At 44.1% G+C, this 25,306-nt stretch overlaps 1 protein-coding gene across 1 annotated transcript in view; it reads right to left on the bottom strand.

Annotated features, from left to right (window-relative positions):
* MTIF2 (mitochondrial translational initiation factor 2) overlaps window positions 1-25,306 on the bottom strand; it is a 117,417-nt gene that overhangs the window by 62,239 nt on the left and 29,872 nt on the right. Inside the window, 3 exon segments of the mRNA XM_033936395.1 lie at window positions 3,036-3,042; window positions 19,285-19,395; window positions 19,398-19,448. Coding sequence (XP_033792286.1) covers window positions 3,036-3,042; window positions 19,285-19,395; window positions 19,398-19,448 — 169 coding nt within the window.

The following is a 25,306-nucleotide window of genomic DNA, read 5'->3' as shown; positions in this document are numbered from 1 at the left end:
GTGAAGGGGTAATCCAGCCTGGGCATAGCTGAAAGAGATACAAGCCGCTATCCAGTTGGAGATGGTACACTTAGAAATAGGATGGCCCAACTTATTTGGATCAGAGGAAATAAAAAGTTGAGGAGCAGTTCTGTGTGGTTTGATGTGTTCCAAGTAGAAGGCCAAAGCACGTTTACAGTCCAGAGTATGAAGAGCTGATTCTCCAGGATGAGAATAAGGCTTTGGAAAAAACACTGGAAGTACGATGGATTGGTTGAGATGAAATTCCGAGACCACTTTAGGTAGGAATTCAGGATGAGTACGAAGAACCACCTTGTCATGATGGAACACAGTGAATGGTGGGTAAGTAACTAAAGCTTGCAGTTCTCTGACTCTACGAGCGGAAGTGAGGACTATGAGAAACACCACTTTCCAAGTGAGATACTTCAGATGAGCCTTATCAATTGGTTCAAATGGAGGCTTCATGAGTTGAGTAAGGACAACATTGAGGTCCCAAACCACAGGAGGCGGTTTGAGAGGAGGTTTAACTTTGAAGAGTTCTTTCATGAATTTGGAAACCACCGGATGAGCAGAGAGGGGTTTTCCTTCAATAGGCTGATGGAAAGCCGCAATTGCACTGAGATGGACTCGTATAGATGTAGACTTGAGGCCAGAATTGGATAAGTGCAACAGGTAGTCTAAAACAGAAGATAAGGAGGAATGCTGAGGTTCCTTATGATGAGAAAAACACCACGTAGAAAATCTAGTCCACTTTTGATATCATTGTCTAGTGGTAGGCTTCCTAGAAGCTTCTAAAACATCTCTTACAGATTGAGAAAACTGAAGAAAGGTACCAAGCTATCAGGTGTAGAGACTGCAGGTTGGGATGAAGCAGAGATCCTTGACTCTGTGTAAGCAGAGAAGGAAAAACTGGTAGAAGGTATAGCTCCCTGGTGCTGAGTTGAAGGGAGTACCAAGGTTGTCTTGGCCACCGAGGAGCGATTAGAATCATTGTGGCATTATTGAAACTCAATGTAATAATTTACAAGCTGTCTCGGTATCAGCTGTTAAAGATTCTACAGTGATACATTCTAAAATTGAATCTATGGAGAATATGAATAGAGTGAAAAATCTTCGCTTGGTCAATTTTCCAGTAACTCATTTATTGTCACCTGAAATTTTATTAAGGAAGTTTTTTAAAGAAGTATTGGGAATGGCCAATGCGGAGAATTTTCCAATAAATAATTATTATTATATTCCTCCAAAAAAAGTTGAATCTGCCCAGGAGGTGGACCATTTGACCACACCAGAGGTAAATTTGACTGAATTTTTGGAAGATACACAGGAAGTGATTCAGAGTCGGTCCACCCTGGTAATAACATGTATGAGTGAGATGGACAAGATGTTGATAATGAAAAAACAGGTTAATGAAATTTTGTGGGGATTTGGTTAGGATTTTTCCGGATGTATCTAGGACCACTCAATTGAGGAAGAAAGAATTTCTGAAATTGAAGGATAGAGTTTTGGCCCTGGAGGCATCCTTTTACCTGAAATTTCTCTGTAAATGTTTGGTTAAGTTACAAGATATTGAGTACGCTTTTTGGGATCCTATACAACTACAACAATTTTTAGTTGCAAGAGAATAGAAATGAGATTTGTTTCATCTAGCTGAGAATATGAGGAGAATTAACTCAATTAATATCCCATTTTAAGGAATGATTCAAACACACTAACACTAACACAAAACAAAACGAAGATACAGACCAACTCATGTCCGCCTGGATCAATGACAGCACATACATCTTAAATGAAATTGCCCCGATAAAAACCCGCCACATCAGAACCACAAATCAGGAGGGATGGTTCGACTCAGAGCTGCTACTGACTAAGAGGGACCTCAGAAAATCAGAACGACTATGGCTAAAGTCCGGAACCCAAGAACACAGAATTGCCTGGAGACTCAAACTAAAATTTTACAAAAACCTTACCAAGGAAAAACGGAAAAATTTCTACTCCCACAAAATTGGCAACATTACAACTAACAGCAGCAACCTCTTTAAACTGGTTAATGACCTCTACAACATCGAGACTCTCACTAACAACCATGAAGATTCCACACTAACCGCTAACACCCTAGCGGATTTCTTTAACTCCAAGATCCAAAAACTAAGGTCAACATTACCTACCCTGACCAATCCCCTTGAGCTCTTTCCCATTCTTCCTGACATCGACATTGCTAAACCAGACCCAGGGTCTAGATCTGACTTAAACTGGAATCAATTTACTTCAATCGACTGGAAAACCTTCAACAAATATTATAACAAATACTCTAACTCCTTCTGCAAACTAGATACCTGCCTCCCAAACGTTATGAAAACTGCTCCGATCCATTTCAAAGCCAACATGCTTTCATGGGTTAACTCCCTACTATCCTCAGGAAACTTCCCTCCAGAGCAAGGCCATATCTTGATAACCCCAATTATAAAAAACATGAAGAAACCTCCCAACGCCCCTTCCAATTACAGACCAATCACCAGCATCCCTCTATTCACCAAAATAGCGGAAGGGGTAGTCAAAGCAGAACTCTCCGAATACCTGGAAAAATTCAACATCCTAAGCGACAATCAATCGGGCTTCCGCGTGGACCACAGCACAGAAACCATTATAGCCTCCTTACTCGACCACTTGCACACACTCTTCAGTCAAGGCACTAGCGCCCTGATCTTGCATTTTGACCTGAGCAGCGCGTTTGATCTGGTCGACCACACCATTCTCCTGGAATGCCTTGCCCACATTGGCATATCCGACCTGGTCCTCAACTGGTTCCAAGGTTTCCTACAAAACAGATCCTACAGGGTATGCAAAAATGATTCTCTCTCTTACAGCTGGGACAATCCCTGCGGCGTTCTGCAGGGCTCCCCCCTGTCCCCCACCCTGTTCAATATCTACCTCGCCTCCCTCAGTAACCTTCTACACAAACTCAAGCTCAAATTTTTCATCTATGCAGATGACATCACAATACACTAACATCCCTCTAACCAGTCTATCCCAGGAACTTCTTGCCTACATCACAAGCATACTCATTCAGATAGAACTCTGGATGCTTTCCTTCAGACTAAAACTAAACCCGGACAAAACAAAATTCTTCCTGGCCACCCCCAAAGATAAAATCAAAGACACCACAATCCAAGTGAATGGATTGGTTTTCCCACTCGAACAAACACTAAAAATACTGGGAGTCACGCTAGACAAACACCTATCCCTAGAAAATCACACCGATCTCACTGTTAAGAAAAGTCTCTCGGTGCTTTGGAAACTTCGCACCATAAAAAAATACTTTGATGACACCGCTTTCCGCCTACTAGTACAATCCTCTATTCTTAGCATTCTGGATTATTGCAATATCATTTACCTGAGCGCCACAAAGAAAACCACCAGAAGACTAAAATTGATTCAAAACACAGCCGTCCGTCTTATTTTCGGCCTGAACAAATGGGAACACATCGCCCCTTTCTACCACCAATTACATTGGCTTCCGTTCGAATCCAGAGTCCTTTTCAAGTTCGCCTGCTTCTGTTACAAAACAGTATCTGGATTATCACCAAAATACCTCTCTCCCCACTTCGCTATGATTTGCACCAATAAGAAATCCCGCAGAATTCAGCTGTTCGCCTTCCCCTCCTTAAAACTATGTCAGCTCACAAGATTCCTCGACAAAACCTTCGCCTTCCAGGCTGCTAAGCTGAACCCTTGGTTAGCCCAATTGATTCTCGAGGCCTCGACCTACCTCGACTTTAGAAAACTCCTCAAAACATACCTTTTCCGCGAACAGGACCCTTAACCCTCACTCCCCTGCTATAAGCCAACTCCCTCCCTTCCCCCCCCACTCTCCTCCCCCCCTGTGCTTCTCTCTTCCCTCCCTCTTCCCGGCCAATCCAACCTGTCGCTGCCTGTAACTTGGATAAATTTCTGCTAAAATGTACCTACATTCCCTTCCTCGTTGCTTGTAACTCCGACAAAATGATGTAAATCCGTGTGCAGATCGGATCCTAATTAATTGATGTGAACCGCCTAGAACTCACTGGGTATGGCGGTATACAAGAACATAATAATAATAGTGCGAACCGAGAATTATTGTCCTTTATTTTCTTGAATTTATTTGGTTAGAAATAGTAATATGTGCTCCCCATTAATGTGGGCTTAAAAGGAATTATGTATATATGGTTTGATTATGTATTGTTTTATGTGATTTTCCTTTGGAATCATTGGATATTGTAATGTATTCAAAATTATAAAAAAAAAAAAAAAAGAATCATTGTGGCATGATCGTTCTTCAACTTGACTAGAGTCTTGAGAATGAGAGGAAAAGGAGGGAATGCGTAGAGGAAGAGATTCGTCCATTCCAGAAGAAAAGCATCTGCCTTGAGGCGGTGAGAGTATATCAGTTTGAAGTTGTGGGGAGCCGCAAAGAGGTCTATCTGAGGGGTTCCCCACTGTGAAAAAATGTGATGAAGAGACGAGGTTGCAGAAGACGCTCAAGTTGTCTGCCAAGCAATTCTTCACCCCTTGAATGTAGACAGCTTTGAGGAAAGTGTTGTGGCGGATTGCCCAGTCCCAAACCTTCAGAGCTTCTTGACAAAGGGAGGCAGATCCCGTCCCTCCCTGTTTGTTGACATAATACATGGAGACTTGGTTGTCCGTCCGGATAAGGACTACCTGGTTGCGAAGATGTTGAAAAGCATTGAGAGCTTTAAAAATCGCTCCGAGTTCCAACAGATTGATGTGACATTGACGATCCGTACTGGTCCAGTGGCCTTGAGTACGGAGACCATCGAGATGAGCGCCCCAAGCGTAGGTCGAAGAGTCTGTCGTGAGGACCTTCTGATGAAGGGGTGTTTGAAAAGGCAAGCCTCTGGAAAGATTGGAAGAGAGCATCCACCAACGGAGAGACTGCTTCAAGGAAGGAGTGACTGAAATGTTTCGAAAAGGAGGGTCACAAACTTGCGTCCATTGAGATGCCAGGTCCACTGAGGAATTCTGAGGTGAAGTCTGGCAAAAGGAGTCACGTGTACTGTGGAGGCCATGTGACCCAGAAGTACCATCATGTGTCTCGCTGAGATGGAAGTGCGGGTAGACACTATGACAGAGTTGAAGAAGAGCTTCCAGACGTTGTTGTGGAAGGAATGCTCTGAGTTGGACAGTGTCCAGAACAGCTCCAATGAATTGTAGAGTCTGTGAGGGCTGAAGTTGAGATTTGGGAAAGTTGATTTTGAATCCCAAACTTTGTAGGAACCAGGTAGTCCGTTGGGTCGCTACAAAAACCCCTTGAGACGTGGAATCTTTGATGAGCTAGTCATCGAGGTAGGGAAATACCTGAAGACCATGATTCCGGAGAGCTGCCGCTACCATTACCAGGCACTTGGTGAACACTCTGGGAGATGAGGCCAGGCAGAAGAGTGGTACTCTATTGTTAATGCAGATTCCCCACCCGAAATCTGAGGTATTGACAGGAGGCAGGATGAATGGGGATATGAGTGTAGGCCTCCTTGAGAGCCAGAGAACATAACCAGTCGTTCTGCTCGAGAAGGGGATAAAGAGATGCCAGGGACAACATTCAAAACTTTTCTTTGACTAAAAATTTGTTGAGAGCCCGGAAATCCAGAATGGGCCGCAGATCGCCCGTCTTCTTTGGAACAAGGAAGTAACGGGAGTAAAACCCCCTGTTCTGCTGGTTCGATGGCATGGAGAGAAAGCAGAGCTTGAGCTTCCTGAAGAAGAAGGGCGGTCTGGGATGAATTGGAAGGATGCTCTCTTGGAGGAAGCTCAAGTGGAACCTGAGTGAAATGAAGAGAGTATCCTTCTCTGATGATGGTAAGCACCCAGAGGTTGGATGTAATTATCGTCCATCGATTGTAAAAATGATGGAGACGACCTCCTATAGGGGAAAAAGGGGACAGAGACAGAACGGTGGAGGTTATGCTCTGTTGTAAACAGTCAAAAAGGCTGAGAAGCCTTAGGTGCAGCAGAAGGTTGGGGTTTCTGTTGCTTCTGAGGTTGCTGTTTTTTTCAGAGGAGGGCAAGTATAGGAGCCGGCTTTGGAGCAAAACGCCTTTGATAGATAAGAGCAGGGTGTGCAGGCTTGGCAGGAGCTGGCTTTGGCTTAGGTCTGACGATAGAAGCAAATGATTTCTCATGGTCAGATAATTTCTTGGTGGCTGCCTCGATGAATTCATCAAAGAGGTCATTACCCTCACAAGGAATGTTAGCCAAGTGGTCTTAAAGGTCTTAAAGGTTAGAGTCCATGTCAATATACGAAGCCAGGCAAGATGACGCATAGCTACAGAGCAAGCAGCCGCTCGGCAGATAACTCGAAGGCATCATAAGATGATTGGAGGAGATGCAGACGTAATTGAGAGAAAGAACTAATGACTTCCTGAAACTCAAAATGCATTTGGTTATCCAAATAATCCAAAAACTTTGGTAGAAGAGAAAGAAGAAATTCAAAGTAAGTGATGAAATAAAAATTATAATTGAGGACTTTAGAGGACATCATAGCATTCTGGTAGATGCGATGTCCGAATTTGTCCATAGTTTTCCCCTCCCTTCCAGGAGGAACTGTGGCATAAACCTTGGAAGGATGGGACCTCTTCAAGGAGGATTCAACAAGCAGGGATTGATGAGATACCTGTAAGTTGTCAAACCCTTTGCAATGCACAGTTTTATACCCAGAGTCCAATTTTCCTGGAACAGCTGGTATGGAAAAAGGTATTTCCATGCATCGACCAAAAGTCTGATTCAAAAGCTTATGAAATGGAAGCTTAAGACACTGCTGGAGGTTGAGGAAGATGCATGACTTCTAGATACTCCTTAGAATACTTGGAGCCAGTATCCAATTGAATATCCAAGTCTACAGCCATCTGTCGCAGGAAAGACGAGAAAGATAGCTGATCTGCCAATGCTTTGCCTCGAGAAGGACTCGAGGACGTCGAGGCTGCCTGTGTCGAAGAAGAAGCTTCGGCAGGGAAAAAGGCATCAAAGGAACCTGGTGACTTGGACGAGGCAATCGAGACCGGAACATCCTCGAGGTCCAGCATCGGAGACCTCGAACGAGGAGTCAGTGGTCTGGTCGAGGTTGGAGTAGATCGAGGCTTTGAGGAAGATGGTCTGTCTTGAGAAGAAGAATGATACCTGGAAGGATGCCTCGATGAAGGCCTCGAATGTCGGTGAGAACTGTGAATGGAACCAGATCTCGAGGATCGAGGAGATTTCGCCTCGGAGACGTAGGCAGCCGATGCATGAATAGGACTAGAGGCTGTAGATCGAAGCTCCAGAGGCTTAGTGGCACTCGCAAAGAATCTGCTCCTTGCTTTCTGTGCTTGGATGGCAGACCAGACACTCGCAGAGACTCTGCTTCCTGCAAAGAGTGTATAAGTTCAGACTGGGGCAAAGGAAGTGGCTCGACCTCGCGGGAGTCTGCTGAATGCCCAGGCTGGACAAGCAGTTTGGGTCACATGTTAGTAAGGAACTGAATAACTGCTTCTCTAACATGGTCTGGAAAGAAGCCGGCAAGGATGGATCCGCATCTGAAACCGGACTACCTGCTTTGGCTAGAGATTCCTTCGAGGTAGTGTGAGTGTGTTTTGACTTAGGAGTCTTGGACAGTTTAATCATTACCGGCGGAACCAACTGCTGAGCTATCTGACCTGAGAAAACAGGGGAAGATACAGCAGATGACATTGAAGCAAGAGCCGCTGCAAACGACGAAGGTCTGATGAGGCTCGAGGTGGAAGCAGTAGGCGCAGAAGGAGCCTCGGTGGAAGTCGAAGCCGAAGACGCCTTCGAAGTCGAGGGATCAGTAGGAGAATCCATCTCAAAAAGCTTGTCCACCAGAATGCAACAACGCTTAAAAGCACGAGGCTGAAATGTTTGGCAAGGCAGGCACGACCTAAGATGATGTTTCGGCCCTAGGTACTTGAAGCAGCGTCCGTGAGGGTCCGCAAGAGAGATCGCGCGCTGACACTTGCTACACCTCTTGAAGCCTGTAGCAGGCTGGGACATAGACGGAAAAATAGCCGCCGCAATGTCGAAGCCCTCAGGCTGCGGCCGAGCGGCTTGTCCCGGAAAACGAACGGAAGAAGAAAAATTTTTTAAAAAAAACTAAAAATAAAAGAAATAAGATAAAACAGCGATTCGTGAAGAAAAAAAACACAAACCGCGGTTGAGAGAAGGCACAAAGTGAACAAAGTTAAACGCAGAGAGTCAAAGACGGACTTCTCGGCTCCGCAGAAAACTGAGAACTGAGGAGATGCGCCCTGCGCTGGGCGGGAAGGCACTCGCACATGCACGGTGCGGGCGACTCAAAACTTCTAGTTTCTTCAAGCAAGTCTGATTGTGCCCATATCCGGGCTCCGTCGATGACGTCACCCATATGTGAGAATACCTGCCTGCTTGTCCTGGGATAAAAGCCTTTTCTGCAGACTAAGTCCTTGGTAGTAGTTTCCCAGGAGATGGGAAAAAAAGGACACATTTATCTAAAGAACCAGGCAGCGGCAAAAGGCACATGGGTACAGGTGACTAGGTTTTCCTGGCCTGGTGTGGGGCAAGATGTGGAAGAATTTTTCAAAATTTACATCTTATGCCAAAATTGACCACTCAACCAGGAAAGGCACCCTTAATACCCCTACCTTCCGTGTACAAACCACTGAATAGATTGGGCATGGATATTGTGGGTCCGTTAGTTCATACGCCTAGAGGGTACTGCTACATCCTGGTTGTAATGGATTTTGCAACACGCTTTCCCTGAGCCTTTCCCCTACAGCAAATTAGTACTAAAGCAATCATTCCAGAGCTGATTAAGTTGTTTTGTTTGGTAGTGTTTCCTCAGGAGATACTTACTGACCAGGGAAGTAATTTCCTAGCCAAGGACATGAAGGTCCTGTGGGAAGCCTTTGGGATTTGGCACATTCAGACCTCGGCTTACCACCCTCAATGTAACAGCATGGTTGAAAACTTTAGCCAAACTTTAAAGAAAATGTTCCAGAAGGGGGAGGAAGGACAACTTGATCAATTGGGACCTCCTATTAACCTTTGTTTATACTCTGCCTGGGAAAGGTTCAGGCGTCCTTATGGGCTAGCCCCTTTGAAATGTTTGGGGGAGTACTTTGGGGCTTGCTTGATGTCTTAAAAGATACATGGGACCCTCCTGAAGGGTCACCAACTAATATAATTTCATATTTAGCCACATTAAAACAGCAGCTCGCCACTGTATGGAAGGAGGGTTATGAGAACTTACAGTGAAGTCAAGAAGGTCAGAAGTATTACTGACAGAGGGATGAAGGAAAGGCAGTTGGAAATAGGACACTAGTCTTAGTACCTGATGACCTCCCCTAAGTTCCTAGCCCAATGGAAGGGACCTTTGAGGAGGTACAGCAGTTGAATGCTGTCGATTATCTGGTACGTGACAGCAACGGGAGAAAACCCTGGAATGAGAGGCAAGCCTTAACATTGTGGGCTGCAAGTGGCGGATCTGACCAAGATGGAAAAAGTATGCCTAAATCCCGATGTAGATGCCTGGCAATGTTGAGAAGTAGAAGAGTTAATAGGTGAATTTCTGGATGTTATTTCCAGTCGACCAGGGTGTACAGAGAGGGCAAGTTAGGAGGAGGGGTCGCACTATATACTAAGGAAAACATCAAAACTACCAGAATCACAGATGTTAGATACAATGGGGAATCCCTCTGAGTGAACCTGGCCAGAGGAAATGAAAAATGCCTATACCTTGGTGTGGTATATAGACCTCCAAGACAACAGGAAGACAAAGATATAGAACTGATCGAAGAAATAGAGAACATTACTTTGCGTGGGGACACAGTTCTGCTAGGGGACTTCAACATGCCCGATGCAGATTGGAACACACTCTCCGCGACTACCTGTGGCAGCAGAAGAATATTAACCTCCATAAAGGGTGCACGACTCAAACAAATGGTATTGGAGCCCACCAGGGACCACGCAATACTGGACCTGGTACTCACCAACGGAGACAGCGTTTCGGAGGTTTCAGTAGGAGATAAGCTGGCCTCCAGCGACCATAACATGGTATGGCTCAACCTCAAGAAAGGCTTCTCTAGATCAAACACAGCGACGAGGGTCCTCAACTTTAGAGGCACAGACTTCGACCTCATAGGAGATTTTGTCCATCAGGAGCTGTATAACCAAGCAGAAACTGACAATGTGGAGACTATGTGGTCAACTCTGAAAGTCACCTTACACGAATCTACAAACCGCTACATAAAAACAGTTAGCAAGCGCTGGAGAAACAAAAGACCCCAGTGGTTCAGCTCCGAAATTTCAAACCTCATTAAAGAGAAAAAAGAAGCATTTATTGCCTACAAACATTTCGGAAAGCGGTGCGAAAGAAGACTATCTAGTCAGATCTAGAGCAGTCAAAAAGGCAGTCAGAGAGGCCAAACTCGAACAGAAGAAGATCTAGCACGGAACATTAAGAAAGGGGATAAATCCTTCTTCAGGTATATTAGTGACAGGAAAAGAAATAAAGATGGGATAGAATGCCTTAGGAAAACGGACGGAAACTATGCAGAATTGGATTCTGCCAAGGCAGAACTACTAAACGAATACTTCTGCTCAGTCTTCACCTGTGAAGCGCCGGGAGCCGGTCCGCAGTTTACGGACAAGAGACAACCAGAAAGATCCATTTCAAGATTTCGAGTTTACGCCCAGCAGCATCTACTACGAACTTTCAAGACTCCAAGTAAACAAAGCCATGGGACCAGACAACATACACCCCAGGGTACTCAGAGAGTTGAGCCAAGTCCTGGCAGAACCGTTAGCCGTACTCTTCAATCTTTCCCTACGTACTGGAAGAGTTTCCTTGGACTGGAAAACAGCCAACGTTATTTCACTTCACAAAAAAGGCTGCAGGACAGAGACGGCAAATTACAGACCAGTGAGTCTCACATCCATAGTGAGCAAGCTTATGGAAACACTGATCAAGCAGAAACTTGACACAATCCTGGACGAAGAAAACCTACATGATCCCCACCAACACGGATTTACCAAGGGCAGGTCTTGCAAATCTAATCTGATTGGCTTCTTTGACTGGGTAACTAGACAACTGGATGCCGGGGAGTCTCTGGACATGATATATTTGGACTTCAGCAAAGCTTTTGATAGCGTCCCACACCGCAGGTTATTGAACAAGCTGAAATCGCTGGGATTAGGGGACACATTAACTGCATGGGTTAGGGACTGGCTACACGGTAGACTTCAAAAGGTAGTGGTTAACGGTTCCCCCTCCAAAACGTCAGACGTGACCAGTGGAGTACCACAGTGCTCGGTCTTGGGCCCGATTCTATTCAACTTATTCATAGGTGATATGACCCAAGGGCTTAGAGGAAAAGTATCTTTGTTTGCCGACGACGCCAAACTATGCAACATAGTAGGCAAAAGCATTTTGCCTGACAGTATGACGCAGGACCTACTACTACTGTAACAGTGGTCATCGACTTGGCAGCTATGCTTTAATGCTAAAAAGTGTAAAGTAATGCACCTGGGTAAGAGAAATCCATGTAGAACTTACACACTAAATGGTGAGACCTTGGCTAGGACCACGGCGGAACGTAATTTAGGGGTGATCATTAGTGATGACATGAAGGCTGCCAATCAAGTGGAGAAGGCTTCCTCCAAGGCAAGGCAAATGATGGGTTGTATCCGTAGGGGTTTTGTCAGCAGGAGACCTGAAGTGATAATGCCACTGTACAGATCCATGGTGAGACCTCATTTGGAGTATTGTGTTCAATTCTGGAGACCACACTACCGGAAAGATGTGCGGCGAATTGAGTCGGTTCAGCGAATGGCCACCAGGATGGTCTCGGGGCTCAGGGATCTCACGTATGAAGAAAGGCTAAATAAATTGCAGCTGTACTCACTAGAGGAACAAAGAGAGAGGGGGGGACATGATTGAGACGTTCAAATATGTTACGGGCCGTATCGAGGTGGAAGATGATATCTTCTGTCCTATAGGTCCTTTGACCACCAGAGGGCATCCGCTGAAAATCAGGGGAAGGAAATTTCGTGGTGATTCCAGGAAATACTTCTTCACAGAAAGGGTGGTCGATCATTGGAACAGTCTACCTCTGCAGGTGATTGAGGCCAGCAGCGTGTCAGATTTTAAGAGAAAATGGGACATTCACGTGTGATCTCTAAGGGAGTAAAGTCAGGGGGGTGGGTCATTAGAGTGGGCAGACTTGATGGGCTATAGCCCTTTTCTGCCGTCATATTCTATGTTTCTATGTTACTCGCCTGGTAGAGCATGACATCCAGACCACTCCAGGCAAAATAGTGCAGGTCCATCCTTATAGGATCTCCGAAGAACAAGGACTGTTGTTACAAATTCTAGTGGAGGACATGCTCAAGCTGGAGGTGATAAAAGAATCTAAGAGCCCTTGGTGTAGCCCTTTCATAATTGTCCCAAAGGCAGATGGATCCCCTAGGTGTTGCATTGATTATTGTAAAGAAACGAGATCTCAACTTTTGATGCTTTCCCATGCCTTGAATTGAAGAGTTGCTAGATCGTCTGGGTACAGCCCAGTTTCTAACTATTCTTAATTTGAAAAAGAGGTATTGTCAAATTTCTTTAACAATTGATGCTTACCCTAAAACAGCCTTCCAAACCCTCAGGGATTATACCAATTCTACAGAATGCCCTTCCATACCACAGGGAATTAAAACAGAAATGTCGAGCCCTGGAAAGGAAATGGAAAAAATCAAAATCCCCCTCAGACAGACAATCCTGGCGAGACAACATCAAGTTCTATAACACAGTATTAATAAAAGCAAGGAAGAATTTCTATGGAGATAATAAAAAAATCAAAATAGTACTCTGTTCTACATCTGGTGAAACCTAACCTCAAAAACTGACTCCACCTCTCCTCTATCCCCCCATCCGCAAACGACTTAGCCAAATTCTTCAATGAAAAGATTTCCACCATAAGGAGCTCTTTCCCCCCAGTAGTCTCTTACAACTCTCTACCCTACTCAAATCCTATCCCGGCTGATAGATCCTGGACGACTTTTGAACCCGTATCTGAACCCCAGATCTCTAAACTCTGTCTCAGACTGAAATCCTGCAAATGCATCTTTCCCCTCCCACCTTTATGAAAACATTCCTGCACAGGCCATCTCCTCCCTTACGAGACTTATTAACTCTGCTATACTATCAGGCCTGTTCTCCACTAAAATGGGTCACATTGCCTTGTCACCTATTCTGAAAAAAAGCCGATCTCGACCCCTCCTTACCGTCAAACTACCATCCCATAGCAAATATCCCTCTACTTACCAAACTCCTAGAAACCATAGTTGCTACCCAGCTCTCTTCCTATCTCGAGAGATTCTCCATTCTCCATCCCTACCAATATGGCTTCAGACCCAGCTTCAACACCGAATCCCTCCTAGTTTCCCTAATTTCAAAGGTGCAACAACTACATTCACGTAACAAATTTGCTGTCCTACTACAATTTGATCTTTCTGCTGCTTTCGATGTCGTCCAACACGACATACTACTTTACCGACTTTCTGAGATCGGAATCGACTCCACCGTCCTAAAGTGGTTCTCAAACTTCTTACGCTCCCGCTCCTACACCGTCAATACAAATGGCACCATGTCCACTCCTTGGACACCATCCTTGCGGTGTCCCTCAGGGATCACCCCTTTCCCCTATTCTCTTTAACATCTACATGTCCTCCCTGAAACTCCTTCAACTATCCCCCCTGAAACTCCTTCAACTATCCCCCCTTGAAACAATCTACACATACGCGGATGACATCCTTGTCCTCCTTGAGTCAGACCAGAACCTCACCAACCTCCACGAGAACATTACAGCTTGCATAATGAGACTCCGCTCCTGGTCCTTCTCGGTACAGATGAAAACTAAACGAATCAAAAACAAAATTACTCTGGCTCGGCCCAAAATTCGAACACCTGCCCACCCTTTTCGCACTACCCACAGGTGATACACTGCAGCTTGAATTCTCATCCAAAGTCCTTGGCATCATTATCGATTCCTCTCTCTCCCTCAATGACCACCTCAATTCCTTGGCAAAATCATGCTTTTTCAGCCTCCACATGCTGAGAAAAGTAAGATCCTACTTCAGCCAACAACATTTTGCCATCCTTGTCCAATCCATCATCTTATCCAAACTAGATTACTGCAATGCCATCTACTTAAATCTATCAAAAAAAAGTCTTCAAAGACTCCAACTAATCCAGAATACTGCAGCCAAGTTGATCTTTTCAAAATGCAAATCTGACCATGCCTCCCCACTCCTTGCCAAACTACACTGGCTCCCTTTAAGATCATTCAAGGCATTCTTCCTCCCCTTATCCCACTATCTTTCAACTCCTCCAGTCCCGACTCTTCCAGAACCGCCCAAAGGTATAAACTAGCCTTCCCCTCTCTACGCGGCATTCACTATGCAGGCAAACTGAGAAAATCCCTTCTTTTCAAAATCACAGGACTTTGGAACGACCTCACCATTCCCGTTGCGGAACCTGGGCTCCCTCCAATTATTCCGCAAACAACTGAAAACTTGGCTTTTTTACCAAATTGTAACTCTATCCTCCCCCCTTTTCCTCCTCCCTTCTACACATAAGTTCCATGTAAACCTTTACCCTTCTCTACCTATTATTTAAGTTCTTGTAAACCGTGTCGAGCTCCATATTCGTGGAGATGATGCGGTATATAAACTTAAGGTTTAGATTAGATTAGATTAGGACTGCATGGAGCTGCTGCTTCCTGCAAAAGAGTCCTGAACGAGGTCTTAAGATGTCAGCAGGACCATGCATCTGCATATATGGATGATATTATAATCTACTCCCAGTCATGGCAAGACCATCTTGGTCATTTAAGGGAGGTATTGGAGGCCTTGCAGGCAGGAGGACTTACCAAGAAATGTGTGATGGGTCAGCAAGAGGTGTGCCTGCCTTTTAATGGACATGCTCACAGCAGTTGAATCCAATTTATTGCAGTGGAAATGAGGGTCAGGAATAGGTGTTACAGGATTTGAAGTCGAGTCTGTGTTCGGACCCCATCCTAGTGGGGATAGATCTCCAAAACCATTTTATCCTGCAGACGGATCCATCGGCAACAGTGTTGGGGGGCTATTCTATCTCTGAAATATGGGGAAGAAGAACACCCAGTGCTCTACCTAAGTAGAAAACGCCATCCCAATGAGAGGCACTATGCCACAGTGGAGCTGGAATGTCAAGTAGGCTGTGGGCATGTTGAGCCATTACTCAACAGGGAAAGAAATTCACTCTGATAATTGACCATGCTGTGCTAAAATAACTCGACAGCATGTGCAACAATAATGTTCATTTGATCCGATGGTATATACTTCTCCAAAGCTATAGATTCCGCACACTGCACAGGCCAACTCCACACTAATGTAGATGCCTTGTCACGGCTACATGAACAAGTTACCCCACAGTCTAAGTCAACTAATAGTAAGTCTTTTAGGGTAGGGGTATTTCACAAAAGGGGTAGTGCAAAGGTGTCCAAGACCCCAGTCCCTTGGGATAAAGCCCACCAATGTCCTACATTCCTTGCCCAGATAAGCTTATTTTTCCTCAAAAGCACAAAGGGAAGCATGAGGAGGCTCAAAAGAGAGAACCCCTGACTGGTAGAAAAAGGCCTTTTCTAGACTAAGCCTTTGCATTACTAATATTCTTATAAAGTTATGATGCATTTGATAAAACATTTGCAAAGTTATTGATGACCAAAGTGTGAGTCGTTTTGTGCAATTAAATGTTTGACCTATTTTGCTGGGCAATAATGAAAAAATTAAACTCATTTGGGTAATTTTATCAGTATATCTGAATTCAGTGTCAAAAACTGTATAGATAAGCTAAATTTGAGCTTTCTACCAGTTTTGGTTTATGCACTGTAGATACCGAAAGTAGCCACTTTTGTCAATCTGTGTGCATCCGGAACCAGAGTACCCCTCACACTGGGTGCTCTAATTCAGGAACAAATATATCCCTCGGCACCTGTCTAGATAAATCAAACATAATCTCCTACAGCTACGCAGATGACATCACCATTCTTCTCCCTTTTGATCAACTAAAACCCTCCATGACAGACACTATACATAAAACATTAGAAACAATAACATCTTGGATGAAAGACCACAAACTGAAACTAAACTCAGAAAAAACAAAATTCATTCTCCTAGAAAATGATAAGACACCATCCATTACAAACCTAGTAATCAACTCTACCACATTCCCCATGCAATCCACTCTAAAACTACTGGGAATGATGATTGACAGATGCTGTACCATGCAACCACAAATCAATAAAATAATACAGAAATCTTTCGCCATCATGAAAAACCTAAGATAAGTGCGAAAATTCTTCGACAAAACTCAATTCCGGATCCTAGTCCAAACCCTAATGCTGGGTCTCCTAGATTATTGTAACATTCTCTATCTCCCCTGCCCCGCGACCATGATTAAGCAACTGCAGACAATCCAGAACACAGCCCTGAGACTCATCTACTTTCTGAGGAAACATGACCACATCACCGAGGCGTACCTCCACTCACACTGGCTACCAATTCAAGCAAGAATACAATTCAAGTTCTACTGTCTCCTATTTAAATCCATGAACGGCAACAGCCCAATATACCTAACAACTGTCTAATCTGAACCACCTCAACCAGACAAAGGAGAACCCACGCTCCATTCACATATTCTCCAATCAGAGAAGTCAAACGGAAAAAAAAACGTATAATGGCCTCCTGGCTACACAAGCAGCGAGATTAGACCGCCCAACTCTTCTTTGCTGATAACGACCCCCTGACTACACAACATTTAGAAAAGAAATAAAAACCATACTATTTAAAAAATCCCCTGATACCCAAAAATCGAAACCAACCTAACGCCTCCCTTCTCTCTAAAACAACCTAACACCACAAGAACCACCTCATCTCTATGAACCAAGTTGACTACTCCCTAACTATTCTATAATTCCTCTGGAAATGGCCAGATAGATCTTTTTTGTTAATCCGCCTTGAACCGCAAGGTAACGGCGGAATAGAAATCACTAATGTAATGTAATGTAATATACAAATACATATTGGGTCTTAGTTTAAGACCTTAAGTGGCTCATACATAAAATTTCATGGAATTCTGAGATGTTGGAGATATATTTCAAAATTGGACCACTTGACATGGAATTACCCTACCTTATTTCACCTTAGATTGTTCATATGGTTGATTGGGTCCTTTTGGTATTCATCATAGGGTTTCCCATTGGAACTACATTATATTCCATTTGGAATTGTAACATTTGTGACTGCTCACAGTTTGAATAAATTTGTTTAATCCAGATTCACTGGTTCCACTGGTTTTGTTTTTGTATTTCTTGTAATTTTGTGTTACACATTGGTCTTCGTCCCTGTTTTGTTGCAAACAACACTTGTCAATAGGGTTCCATCACTGGTACTTAAAGCAGGGGAGATTGTGAAAATTGTAAGAGGATAGCCCTGTCAAATCTTCCTGCTCAACTAAAATTGTTGAGAATTACTCCAATTAATGTGCCTTAGGCTCGTGGCTCAGTATAGAATGCCAAGATTTCCATAACAAATATGAATCTTTTTAAAGCCACACATTCTGCATAATAATTTATTGGAAAATCCAGTGGCATTGATGTACGATACCATGCTATTTGGCATATTAATGAGGGCTAAAAGTCAAATATCTTCCCATAATAATAAACTTCTCTTTATTATGACAGGGATTGCCATACAGCTTATTTTGAGGAATTGGAAAAATTGGAATCGGTTAAATTATACTTTCTGGTGGAAATCTCTATGCCACACTTTTAAAATGGAACGTATGATGGGCATACAACAGGGACATAAGAACATAAGAAGTTGCCTCCGCTGAGTCAGACCCAGGTCCATCCTACTCAGCAGTCCGCTCCCGCGGCGGCCCATCAGGCCCATTGCCTGAGCAATGGTCAATACCTATCTATACCCCTCAATCCCTTTTTCTTCTAGGAATCTATCCAAACCTTCTTTGAAACCATTTAATGTTTTCTTGTCTACAACAGCCTCTGGAAGCGCGTTCCATGTATCCACCACCCTCTGAGTGAAAAAGAACTTCCTAGCGTTTGTTCTAAACCTGTCCCCTTTCAATTTCTCCGAGTGCCCCCTTGTACTTGTGGCGCCCCTTAATTTGAAAAATCTGCCCCTGTCTACTTTTTCTATGCCCTTCAGGATACTTGAAGGTTTCTATCATGTCTCCTCTAAGTCTTCGCTTTCTCCAGGGAGAAAAGTCCCAACTGCTTCAATCTTTCGGTATAGGAGATTTTCCATTCCCTTTATCAGTCTAGTTGCTCTTCTTTGTACTCCCTCAAGTACCCGCCATGTCTTTCTTGAGGTACGGGACCAGTACTGGACGCATGTACTCCAGATGCGGCCGCACCATTGCACGATACAGCGGCATGATTGACTTCTTTCGTCCCTGGTTGTAATACCCTTCTTAATGATACCCAACATTCTGTTTGCTTTCCTTGAGGCCGTGGCGCATTGCGCCGATGCCTTCAGTGTTGCATCTACCATCACTCCCAGGTCTCTCTCCAGGTTGCTGACCCCTAGTGGCGTTCCCCCCATTTTGTATGTGAACATCGGGGTTCTTTTTTCCCCACGTGCATTACCTTGCATTTCCCCACGTTGAAGCTCATCTGCCATTTTTCGGCCCACTTTTCCAGCTGTGTTAGATCCTTTTGAAGATCTTCGCAGTCTTCCCTGGTTTGAGCCCTGCTGTATAGTTTGGTGTCATCTGCAAATGACCTCACACTTGGTTCCCGCCTCTAGGTCGTTTATGTAGATATTGAACAGGAGCATTATAGGAAATTTATGGATGTTTGGGAGCCATTGACAAAATTCTGTAAGGAGTAATTTTTGATTTTGCCCTTTGATCATACACATCCAGGGTGGGTGGGTAGGGAGATACTTTTGAGTGCAATTGTTGGATATGTAGAAAGGGGGGATGATATATGTATTTGTCATAATATATAATTTGATAGAATTAAGTGCTGTTAAAGTGTAAACTGTCCCTATAATATGTTGCACTTATTTTTTGGCTTTAAAATGAATAAAGATATTAAAAAGAATGCCAAGATTTCCATAACAAATATAAATCTTTTTAAAGCACACATTCTGCATATTTATGATTGCCCTTCTGCTCCCTAAGAACAGAAGGGAGCTGTGTACCTTATTAACAGCATCCTTTATTTTCTCGGACTTTCTCTTCTTTCAATTTTGCCCACTTGAACTTCATTCCAGACTTTTTTACAATGTCCTTGACAGATGCTTCACCCAAGACTGATCTGGCTTCAGTGAATCAAGGTCAACATCTGTGTTCAGCAACGCTTCATACACATGATCTAGCAAGAAACAAGGGAAAGTTTAGAGAGTAAGCCTTCTTTTTTGAATTTCATTTTCTGATTTTGCTGAATACCTTTTCTATTTTTAGCCATAATGTATACAATGGTTTTTATCACTGCACAGATTCCATTCCTTTTCACTATTCATCCCAGTTACTAAGGCTATGAAGTCAAGATTCGGAAGCAAGTTTGAGGGCAGTTACAGACAATATAACTATGACTCCAACTCTAGCTACAAAATAAAAAATGTATATAACATATGGTAAATTTATCATTTTATACTTATACTAATCTTTAAGCCCATTACATTAATGGGTGCTAGAATAGATGTGTGTGTCTGTCTGTCTTTCTCTCTCTCTCTCTCCTTGGACGCTTTCTGTCTGTCTGTCTTTAATTTATTTTTCTCTCTCTCTTTCCTCGGCTGTCCACCACCACCCTTGCCCGCTCCCCCCTGTCCAGCAGCAGCCCTTTTACCTCTCCCCCTGTCCAGCAGGCATCTCTTCCCTGCTCCCCCTGTCCAGCAGCAGCCCTTCTCACCTTCCTTTTACCTCCCTCCTGTCCAGCATTATCTCTTCCCTGCTCCCCCTGTCCAGCAGTAGGGCCTTCTCCCTTCCTTTTACCCCCTGTCCAGCAGCACCTCTTCCCTGCTCCCACTGTCCAGCAGTAGGCCATCTCCCTTCCTTTTACCTCCCCCCCTATCCAGCAGCACCCCTTACCTGATCCTCCTGTCCAGTAGTACCCCTTCTCCTTTCCCTGCTGCCCCTGTCCAGCATCCGCTAGCCCGGGCAGCCTCAGGGCTTTTGCTAGGCCAGCCCACCTCGCATAATCAAAGTGGGCTGGCCTAGCAAATTGCCCTGCGGCTGCTGCATTTTCTGGTTGGGGGGTGAGAAGACGTGTTCCAGCAACGCAGGTATCAAACCGCCGCTGAAATTGCTGTCGCAAGCTGTCCCATGCACCGCAAGCTGGCATGCGCCATAAATAGAATACGGCCACGGAAGGACACAGCATGCTGTCAGGGATCACAAAAACCCTAAGTGTGCATGCGCGCTTAGGGTTTTATTATAGAGGATATGAATATCTTTCTTCTGATCTTTTATATTTACCAGTACTTTAGATCCAGGAGTTAGGAGAGATTGCTAGACTTGTAGGGGAGGGGACAAAAAACAATCTGAACCTGCTGGGAAGGAGGGGAGAAGCTGGACTATGGGAGATGAAGGGAAGAGGGGCAGGGATGCTGGATGTACAGAGGTAGGGACCATGCTGTACTGGGAATTGGGAGGATGAGAGGGAATAGAAGAGAAAGAGATACTGTATGGAGGGTAAAAAAGAGAGAGAAGTTGAGATACTGACCTATGTGGGAAGAACAGAAGAGATGCTGGGCCATTTAGACATGGAGGGTAGAGAGTAATAAAAGAACCTGAACTCGGCGAATGATAGGGGGCAGGAAGAAGGGTAATGCTGGACATGGGGGATAAGGACAAAGGGATGTGATTATGAAGATGGGGAGGCAGGGATAATGATATTAGGGAAGGGAGATGCTAAACATGGAGATAGTATAGGGACAAGGAAGATGGCCAACTGATATGGAGAAAAAAGAAATGTCTTATGGACAGAAGACCCTGGGGGAAAAAAAAAATATCAAATGACCAGACAACTAAGTAGAAAAATAATTTTATTTCTTATATAGTAATTAGAAAATATTAGTTTTTGGAATGTACAACTGCCAGAGCTGGTGTCGGATATGGCCGAGGTCCACGGCAGAAATTTGGGAGGGGACCCTAAAGCTCAGTACCAGGCTATGCTCTCTTAAGTTCAGGGAGGCTTTGGGCTCCCTCTAGGCAAAGAATCACAGCAATTGCATCTGGTATCGTTATATTTTGAAGAGTGCAGGAAGAAAATTCACTTCTTTCTATTTCTCTGGTGCTGTCTAAATGCAAGGTCTGACTTCTTGAGGTTTCAGTTTAATTTATGTCTACATATTTGTATATCTAGTATAACCCTACAATCACTTATTCTGTATTTAGTTATTTGTATTCTGTGTGCATACCCTATAGGCAATACGTTATGCTCCTGCCCCATGCAGAGCCCGCTATCTGAATGGCTGCCACGAGTTCTTGCGAGACCACTGCAAACTCGTGGCAGCCATTCAGACAGTGGCTCTGCATGGGGCAGGAACCATAGGAAGATCACTCCTTTCCCAGTTCACCGCTTGACCACCAGGGATTTTAAAGGTATGCTTTTTACTAATTGGGGAGGCAGGAGGGAGGTAAGAGTTGTTAAGAGTCATCTGAGACAGGAAGTGGGAGTGATCCTTCCTGTCCTAACCCAATGCTGGACCACCAGGTCTTATGGCAGGCCTAGTGGAGGGCCTGCAATAGGTCCAGGGGGGAGGGGGAAGCTGACCTGAATATAAACCGCAGACCCTCATTTTGGGTCATTTTTTTGACCAAAAATCTCGGTTTATATTATACGGTATATTAATATTAAATATAGAAATAAAGAAACATGATGGTGGATAAAGGTCAAATGGCCAATCCACTATCTCTTCCTCTCCCCAAGAGATCCCGCAAGCCTGTCTCACGCTTTTTTGAATTCAGACACAATCTTTGTCTCCACCACCTCTACCGGGAAACTATTCCATGCATCTACCACCCTATTGATGTTTTAGGGCCCTCTGTAATAGTTATAACACTGCCTTTTCATAGGTGGGTTCCTTGTTTTGGAAGTTATTGCAGCATGGTAGATGTGCTCTGTGATCCGAGTGACTTTTTTTTGTAGAGTTGTATATATGCCACAATATGCCTGGTAGAGCTGGGGATACAGGGGAACTGGAAGAGGTGCTTAAAAAAGAGAAGAATTTGAAGCAAGAAAAGCTGCTACAGAAGCTTCAAGACTCACAGGGAACTCACAACATCCAGAGTTTACTCCAGCCGTGAAATCACAAATACCTCCTGTGGGCCGGGGAAAATGGAAAGATAGGCCTCCATCAGATATGAGGGAGGCGACAAATTCCCCCGTGCCACTGCCACTATGACCAACCGAAACGTCTCCATGCAGAAGGTGCAGTATTTCAGAGCCACAGTAACCAACTTGTAGGTCTAGAATCGGTCTGCAGTCATCTGAGCCTTTCTTTGGCACAGTGAAGTATATGGAGTATCTGCCAAGCGCAAGTCTGCGTCCAGGAGCATGCTCTATGGCCCGAAGAGCTAGTAGCCTTTCTATCATAGCCCGAACTTTGAGGGCTCTCTCTCAGCCAGCCAGCCTTGAGAAGTTACATAGCAGTCAGACAGGGTCCTGGGCACAGTAACTCAGTTTTGTACCCCTCCCAGATTACATCTAGAACTCAGTGATCTGTGCCAATCTGAGACCAAAAGGACCGACAGTCTGCCTCCTATCTGGGCAAGCTCAGCCTCCAGCCTGGCGTCACAGTACTTTCCTAGTGGCTGGTGAGAAGCGACAGCCCGTGGCTTGTTCTCCTGCCCCCACTGAATCTCTAACACAATCCTTGAAAGGGTCTTTACGTCATTCTGCCTCCTGAATTACATACAAAATCTTTGGAAGTCTCAAAAATTGCCCTGACTCGAATTCTGGGCCGTCCAGGGTCTGCTGTCTGGGCAATGGTCCATCACACTGGCCATCAGGTCTTCTAGGCCCTTGCCAAATAGCATAGGCCCCTGAAAGGGGAGTCTGTTTAGCATAACTTTAGAGGTAGCATCTCCTGTCCCACTGTCTGATCCAGAGCATCCATCAGGAGGAGATAGCATAGGCCTAGACCTTGCACATAATTCTGATAAGATCATACAGAGCATCCACAATATAATTCACCCCAGAGAGGAGCATTTGGGGATCTTCTCCATCTATCAGGTCCGAGGCCTGAGATAAGCAAATGTGACAAACATGTGCAACAAAGGAAAACACGGCTGCCGCCTTAATTCCTAGGGCCAAAAGCTTCAACTTGACGCTTGAGGAGCCAGTCCACTTTGCGATCCACAGCATCCTTTAAGCTCACCCTCCTTCACTCTAACTCCATCTTCGCCTACCCATCCTTGCAAGGAAAACCTAAAAAAGCTTACCTGACAAAATTACTATCCTAATCAAGCAGATCACGTCAGTCAGGAAACTACTCACCATTATAAGGTTGTCTTTGTCATTTGTATATTTCAGGCAAGGATTAAAAACCTACTACTTGTTCAACTAAATTCCTAGTAGGAGCACTAAACCCTGTGCCCTCCCTGCGTGTCTCCCACGCTCCTCAAAATGATGGAAAAAAGCTCTATGCATAGACTCATTCAGCTCTTACCATTGGGCCCCCCCCCATCAACTTCTTCTCGCTTCCTTTCTTTTGGGTCTCCATATCTATAGCCATACAGATATTAAAAAGCTGTTCTTCTATTACCTTACCATTACTGTATTTGACTCTGACCTTGTCATGATCCTATGTTATTTGTACTTGTATCTTCATCTCTCATGTATGGTCTTCTATTTAACTCCTGTTAAACACGTCAAACTTACATTACATTACATTAGAGATTTCTATTCTGCCATTAACTTGCGGTTCAAGGCGGATTACAAAAGAAATAAAAAACAGAGGGTTACAATGGAAGAACATTTGTCCTTTCTGGAGAGGTAAAGAGTATGGCTATGTAGTTTCATGTAGGCGGGGGGAAGGACGGTAATGTTTGAAGTTAGGGCTGTTTCAGGAATTTCTTGAAGAATGTAGTTTTTATTTATTTTCTGAAGTTATGGCTGTTTTCAGGAATTTCTTGAAGAGTATAGTTTTTATTTCTTTTCTGACGTCTTGTAGTCTGGTGTCGTTATCAGTAGTTTGGAGAGATTTGGTTATCTAGTTTAGCTGCTTGAGTGGCCAAGAGGCCATCGTATAGTTTTTTCCATTTTACTTCCTTTGATCGAGGGGTGTGTGAATGGGGTGTGTGTTTTTCTATGTCTGATTGAAGTGGTTTGGATGAGGCGGTTGTTCAGGTAGGTTGGGCTGTCTCCGTTTAAGGCTTTAAATAACATACAGTAGAATTTAAATAGTATTCTTTCTTGGATTGGTAGCCAATGTGAGTTGATGTATGCCTTCTGTAATATGGTCGTGTTTTCCTCAATGAGTAGATGAGTCTCAAAGTTGTATTTTGGATTGTTTGTAGTTGTTTAGTCATTGTAGCAGGGCAGGGGAGGTAGAGGATGTTGCAGTAATCTAGTAGATTTAGGATTAGGGATTGTACTATAAGCTGGAATTGTGTTTTTTCAAAGAATTTCCTGACTTGTCTTAGGTTTCTCATCACTGCGAAGGATTTCTGTATTAGTTTTATTTATTTGCTGGTTGCATGGTGCAGCATCAGTCTATAGTCCATTCCTAGTAGTTTTATGGTAGTTTGAATGGGATAGATGATTGTGTTAATTTCTATATTGGTTATGGTTGGGACTTTGTCAATTTCGAGGAGGATGAATTTAGTTTTGTCTGTGTTGAGTTTCAGTTTGTGATCTTTTATCCAGGTTGCTACTGTTTCTAGTGTTCGTCATGGCGGGTCTTTTGGTTCATCAAAAGGTATGAGAATGGTAATGTCATCTGCATAACTGTAGGTGGTGATGCCTAGATTATCTAGGTATATTCCGAGAGATGCAGTGGTATAGGTTGAGAGAGGCGGGGATAGCAGGGATCCTTGTGGTACGCCGCATAAGATTGAACCAAGGTTCAGATTTTTTTTATCTGATTTTTACTCTATATGTTCTGGATTTTAGGAAGCCTTCAAACCAAGAGTATACTTTATCTGAGATGCCTATTGCATTCAAAATTTGCAGTAGGATGTTATGGTCTACCAGGTCAAATGCTGCGGTAAGGTCTAGTTGTATGA

Source organism: Geotrypetes seraphini, chromosome 3 (assembly GCF_902459505.1).
Source record: "Geotrypetes seraphini chromosome 3, aGeoSer1.1, whole genome shotgun sequence".
Lineage (NCBI taxonomy): Eukaryota > Metazoa > Chordata > Amphibia > Gymnophiona > Dermophiidae > Geotrypetes > Geotrypetes seraphini.
The sequence above is the reverse complement of the archived record's forward strand: the minus strand, read 5'-3'. Positions and strand labels throughout refer to the sequence as shown.